The sequence below is a fragment of the Gossypium raimondii genome, chromosome 1 (genome assembly GCF_025698545.1).
Source record: "Gossypium raimondii isolate GPD5lz chromosome 1, ASM2569854v1, whole genome shotgun sequence".
In the NCBI taxonomy this organism is placed as follows: domain Eukaryota; kingdom Viridiplantae; phylum Streptophyta; class Magnoliopsida; order Malvales; family Malvaceae; genus Gossypium; species Gossypium raimondii.
In genome coordinates, this window is record NC_068565.1 from 11,756,980 (window position 1) to 11,763,571 (window position 6,592).

General features: G+C 28.3%; 1 protein-coding gene across 1 annotated transcript; it reads left to right on the plus strand.

The window, feature by feature from the left end:
• The first annotated feature begins 1,595 nt into the window (after positions 1-1,595).
• LOC105787214 (ERAD-associated E3 ubiquitin-protein ligase HRD1) lies at positions 1,596-2,024 on the plus strand. The gene has a single exon (XM_012613639.2). It carries the CDS (start codon positions 1,596-1,598, stop codon positions 2,022-2,024), a length of 429 nt encoding a protein of 142 aa, XP_012469093.2.
• Positions 2,025-6,592: the final 4,568 nt, after the last annotated feature.

A 6,592-nucleotide genomic window follows, 5' to 3' on the forward strand; every position in this document is an offset into this window, starting at 1 on the left:
AGTTAACTTGATACCAACTCAAGATTGATGACTACACCATGATAAACAATTTAGTATTATTAATGTGATGTAATTATGTGTTTAAATTTCGTTTTACTCACAATTTAATTTATTTTAATATTGTACATATTTCATGTATTATTAATCAATTTCAAAACATACATTTTATTATTTATCATATATTTTTTAAACACATATGTCTTTATATTCTAAATACGTGATTTTTATAAATTTACATGTGTGATGAGAATTTTAGTATTTAAAATAATCATTCTATTCTCATGCTTCAATGGGTTGGACCCTTTGAGTTGTTTTTTTCTTTCAGTTGCTACTTGTGCTTTTAATAATTATAAGTAATTGATTTTATTTGTTGCAACATTTCTAAAAAAGTTGTGGATGGTGTAATTGAATATTATTGTGGTTGAAAAGAAGTTTCAATTTACGTTAAAAGATTTTAAGCAGCAATGATAGATTCATAGGTAAAAGTCATGTATGAAAGTTTTGAAAGTTATAGTGTAATTGGATTTGGGTATAATTACTTAAATTCTCATTTCTATCTTTAAAAATTGAAAAAGTATAATTAGGTGCTTCAATTACACTAAATTTAGTAGAACCCACCAATTATAATGGTTGTTTAAACATGTCATCACAGTGTAATTACAAATGAAATATTCTATAAAATTAGTGCTCTTAAAAGGAATTTATTATCAAATTAATTTAAAAGATAATTATTTGGTACATATAGGTGGATTTTTTATTTTCAAAAGCCAATTAAATAAGTATTCTTAACTGATATTTAAAAAAGAGTTAGTATTTGGTACATTGTTAGTGTAAAAAAATTTATTTCGAAACAATTTTAAAATTTATCACATATTTTTAAATATTTTATTATACTTCTATAAAACACTTGTTAATCCCTTAACTATACTTATGAAGCTTAAAACTTCATTAGCATTATAGCGATTCTTTTTAATATATATAAATGTGACACACGATCGTATTTTAACATCACTTATGGAATTAAAAACTCTAGGGGTTTATTAAAAGAAAAACAATGTAAAAAGTATTTGAAACTCATTTTAAAATTTATTCTCCTTTAAATATTATTGTTAATGCTAATTTAGCAATATGGACCAAGGTTAGTAGCAAATAACATACTACAAATTCTTCTAAATTGAAGTGGGAAGATGATTTTAGATATGAATTTCATTGTAATTACAAAGTCCAAATTCTAATTCTAAAATATAAATATGCTGTTGGTGACGTAGACTGTTTTAAATATCTCCAACATTTTTTTTCTTAAAAAGAAGAAAAGAAAATCAAACCCGGACTGTTAATAATGTTTTCCTTCAAAAACCACACACATCGCAATATTTAAAATAGTAATATTTTCTTTGTCTGCTAATGTTTACTAAAAGTCCTCCCTTTGAATGGATTGGGGGATAATTCAGCAGTAAGTAAATTAGAGCAACCATTTCTGAATACAACCTTCATTTCCCACCCTTTTCTAACCCATCTCGTTTCTCCCAAGAACAAAAACCCATATCGCAATGTTTGCTTCATCCTATTCATCACTTTCTTTCCACCACTCAACCATGGCGATTGACCAACTAGGAAAGTACTTGGTTTCTCTTCTTTCAATGGTTTCGGTTGTGAAGAGGGCCTGGAATTTGTTGCTTCGTTACTGTTTGTTCCCTTGTGCACCCATTGGTGGCGAAGATTTCAAGCTAGGGTGGCAGAATTACAGCTGCAAGCAAGACGCGGGTGATGATGAAGCAGAAGTTGAATGTGCTATATGTTTATGTAAGATCGACAAAGACGATGAGATTCCAGAGTTGAGATGTGACCATCTTTTCCATAAAGTTTGCATGGATAGATGGGTCGGATGCCGGCGTTCCACCTGCCCTCTCTGTCGCACTTCTTTAACAGCTCCCCGGCAACTAGTTTCCGGCATGGAAGTCCTTCTTTTCAAATATTGTTGTTTGGATGATAGCAGGCACCGTGAGACCTGGTGGCTGCGATAGGTTAAAATAGGTACCGTGATATTGCGGCAGTAGAAGTTGTATTTATTTATTTACCGGAATTGATTGTAATACATTCATTATATGGGACAAACTCAATGTATAGAAAAGGCCAAGGGGTTTGGCATCCAAATATAATTACTTTACTCATGGAAGAGCCTTAGAAATTAAAGTTTGAAAGGCCAATTCCATACGGATCCAACAAGCAATTTTATTAGCTATTAAATGAGGCTGATTAATGTTTCAATGCTGTATTTACTAAACTTTCTTGCATCTACTCTCTCATCTCTAAACTTTCAACCCAATTTCATTTTAACTATCAGTTTGCCAAATGTCAATAAAACTATAAATTGATATTGAGTCACTTTGTAAATATTTAATTTTTCTTTTTGCAAATTTAAAATAATATATTCATTGCGGATTCAAATATCCATTATCCAAATCTACTTTATTTTTGTAGATACTAAAGGCGGATTTCCAAATCATTATTATTTTTGCTTAATAAACTTGGATATTCGATAAATAATGTTATTAAATATAGACAATAATTTGATTAAGATGATAATATTGGATTTGATTTTTAAAAAATTATGTGAAATTGAATACAAATTACAGATATTAAATTCACTAATGTCAGACTCTGAACCTAAATCTAAATATAACTTGTTAAAGATTATTGTATGAATCACCAAAATCAATGTTGGAAATAGCGAGGACTTGCTGATCGTCATAATATGGCAGCTGTGGCAACAAAGAAACTACTTTGTGTTCGCAATCCGGAATTTTTGCTCCACCCATAAAATTGTAATAGCACAAGTAGCTCAGGAATTTGTCCCCTTTCCTTACCAATGCTTTTAAAATTTTTTTATAGTAAACACTCGTCGTAGATGGTGAAGGGTAAGTTCCATCAACACAACAAATACTTTAACTTTTATATCAACAAAATATTATAACACGTTAATAATTATCTTTGTCACAATTCAAACACAATATATATAAAGTGGTTACACGATAAGAAAATAATATAATCTTATATTACTCTTATAACTTTTTGTTCTTGTATCACGTGTTTGTAGTGTTGTATAATTATATTTTGTTTTCATATGGTCATATTTGATTAGCTCAGGGTAGACCGCAGAGCAAGAAATATAATATAAATTTTATTAGAATTTTATCAATATTTTATAAAAATAATATCATAGGGTCATTTGAATTGAAGGTTTGTATATGTGGAATTTTCATTCAACAATTAACAATGTTAATTACAGATGAAAACATTAAATTCCAGACAATGTCAAGCCGTCTGGCTAAAACAATCTTATATTCAAGAATTAACATGATGATAATATAAAACAACATTTTAAATATAAATACGTTATTAATATAATATTTTAATAGTTTTCTTTAAAAACTAATTTTAATTCCTACAAAACTCATTAAACATATGTTATAAAATAAAGAATAATTTATGAGTAGCCAAAAGTAAAACAAAAATCATATCTGGGTATAATTACAATTTTTATTTGACTATTTTAAATATTTAAAACGCACATATTCTCTTGTAGGTCTAACCTCAAACTTTCGAGAAGTGAGCAGTTTTATCCCTTTTTTCAACGAAAATGATTAAACATTCTTAACATACCTTTTTTTTTAAAAAATTAAACGTTTTGGATTCATTGTTTTTCTTTTCATATTGAAACTTAATTAAAATCTTATCCAAATACATTATTATATAAGACTTAAAATTTAAAATTTAAAATTTAATAATTATTTCTCTACAAGTAAAAAATTAATTACTATTAGTAGCTTTAAAACTCGTGGCCAATATCTACTCCTTAACGGGCATACAGAATACGGAGAATTAATTATTGAAATCGCTCCAATAGATACTTTGAAAAAAACTAATTAATATAATATTTTAATTGTTTTTTAAAACTCAATAAAATTCCCGAGATTTAATGAAATAGTAACATGTAATTAAGTGGAATTTGAGTTTTGGTTAAGAGGCGGCGGCGTTAGGTGAAGAATGAGTGGGTGAGTCAAGAATCAAGAGTAAAGAAAGAGGTGATTCTCTAGTTTACGAGAGTGCTGATTCCTTTTCTCTACCTATTGGGATATTCATGTCCCTTCCGCCTTCCACCTTCTGGCCGTATATTTTATTTGATACGTTATATATCAATATTTTATTTATTTTTAGGTTTTATGCCATAAATTTTTGTATTTTTCATAAATTAAAATTTAGTCTATGAACTTTTATTTTTAGAAGTTTAATCCTTTCATCTTTCATATTTCAAAAATTCAAGTCCAATTGTAAATATTATTTATTTATTTTTGTTGAATTTATTGATGCGATATTTTAAAATAAAAATAACCACTCGATAATCAAAACTAAATAAATGACATTGTAATGAACTTGAATTTAACAAAATAATTTTAACAATGTTTACAATAGAACCTGAATTTTAAAATTTGAAAAGTAGGACTAAATTCCTAAAAAAAAATATAAAAACTAAATTATAAATCTACGAACAATATTACAAGGACTTTTGACATGTTGTAACCTTATTTTTATTCTACTTGAAACAACTAAAGTTCAACATTAGTGAAATTAAGAATATGATATCAAGTGGTTGTAGACTTCTTCCCTAGAAATTTTACTGGCGTTGCAAGATTACCTATTGGATGTTGATGTCACGGTCCACACACAAAGGCCCATGACTAGGTGTGCACTTTTGACCCAAGTTGTTCTTATGGGTACTTGAATCATTCTAGAAGGCACATCTACATAAGCTTAGTGATCCAGTAAACATTCATTACAAGAAATTTATTTTTTTTGTGATGTGTAAGAAAACGTCACGAGCGATACTACTTTTTGTTACATTTTATAAAAACATAATGAAAGTACTATTTTTCGTGACATTATTTACGAAAAGGTCGAATTAAAAAGAAAAAGTCATGAAAAACTACACTTTTCGTGACACTTATGGGTAATGGTCAGTCGCCTTTTAAAACTTCACAAAATTTAAACTTTCCAGTGACACTTTGGGATCTTTCGTGACGTTTTGAAAACCTCACCAAATGAAAACATTTTTGGTGATGCTTTTTCACATTATTTTGTGACGTTTTTAGACCTTACCGAAATAGAACAATTTTTATGATGTTTTTAAAACTTTAAAATTTTGAAAATATAAAATTATTTAAAATTATATATTTGCAAAACTTATAAAAAATATTAGACAACTTAAATTAAAATTATAATAAAATATAATAAAATAATGGGAAATTGTAAGAAAACTTCAATTAAAATTATAAAAAGGTATAAAAGTTATTACAGAGTTCAAATTTTATTAGAATTGTATCTTATAGATAAGTTTAAACCTAAGTTGTTGATGTAATTTAATTTGTATCATTGATGTAAGTGAGACTCAACCATAAATAGAGGCATTCTCAGCCTTATTGATATCATTCAACATTGAGAAATCAATACACTAAGAGTATTCACTCTAGCTTTCTTGAATTTTCTTACTTGTTTCACTTTAGTAGATTTCTAGTTTTAGTTCCTTAAAGAATTCTTTAAGATTCTCAACTTCGAGGGTTTTTGAAGTAATTCTTTATTGGAGGCTGCACGATTTGCTCTATAACATCCCCTTACTTGACCCGATTGTCGGGTTCGTGCAACAAGATGTCACATTCGTTGTCGGAGCAACTACAAATACAAAACATTTAATTTAGAACACAATTCATGCAAACATAAGCATTTCAATATAAAAACATGATGTACAACATTTTTCGGGACTTATATGAGCCTACGTACACTCTAAAGTTAACCTGAGATTGAAAAAGGACCAAATTGCAATATTTTCAAGATTTTAGAACAAGTATCAATAACCTAGCCAAGTACCGATACCAATTTGAGCTTCAATGTTTGGAAAAAGTGCCACACCTGGAAATGTTAAAGGATAAGTACAACAATAATTTTGGGTATCTAATTATAAAACTTTCTGTTTATGAGGGTCTTAGTGTAATTACGTGAATCTTGCTAATTGATTTGGTAATTGGTTAGATTTCAACTATTAGTCTCTTTACGTTAGAACTGGGTATTTTCTTTAGTGGGAAACATTATGATGAAGAACATTGACTTTGATGCTAATGAAATGGTTTTGGTGTTCAAGTGCGAAAAGGCTATAGAGGAGATAGATGTCATTCTCTTGGGAGCATACTCTCATTTCTGTATTTATTTTCTTTCTTCCATATTCTTCTCTGGTTTATTCTGTAAGAAAGGAAATTAAGGAGCGTTTTGCATGAAGGGAAGAAACTAGAGTGTTAGCCTAAATAATTGAAAATTTAGCAATTTGGTAATCTTTCTAACTCTTCTATACATTTTTATTAAAGAAAAAGGAAGGAAAATCTAAGGATTTCAACATAATTTATTTTGAACTGTGATTATTTAAGTTGTTCTTAGCATTTAAAATTCTTCTGCATGCATGGATTAAGGTTTTCATACATACGTATGTTATCATTTTGATCTTTATATGATTGTTATGCTTAGCTAACTAAGAAGGAGGAGGCCC

Excerpts from the sequence above, each read along its gene's own strand:
- LOC105787214 (XM_012613639.2), top strand. The coding sequence starts at position 1,596 with ATGGCGATTGACCAACTAGGAAAGTACTTGGTTTCTCTTCTTTCAATG.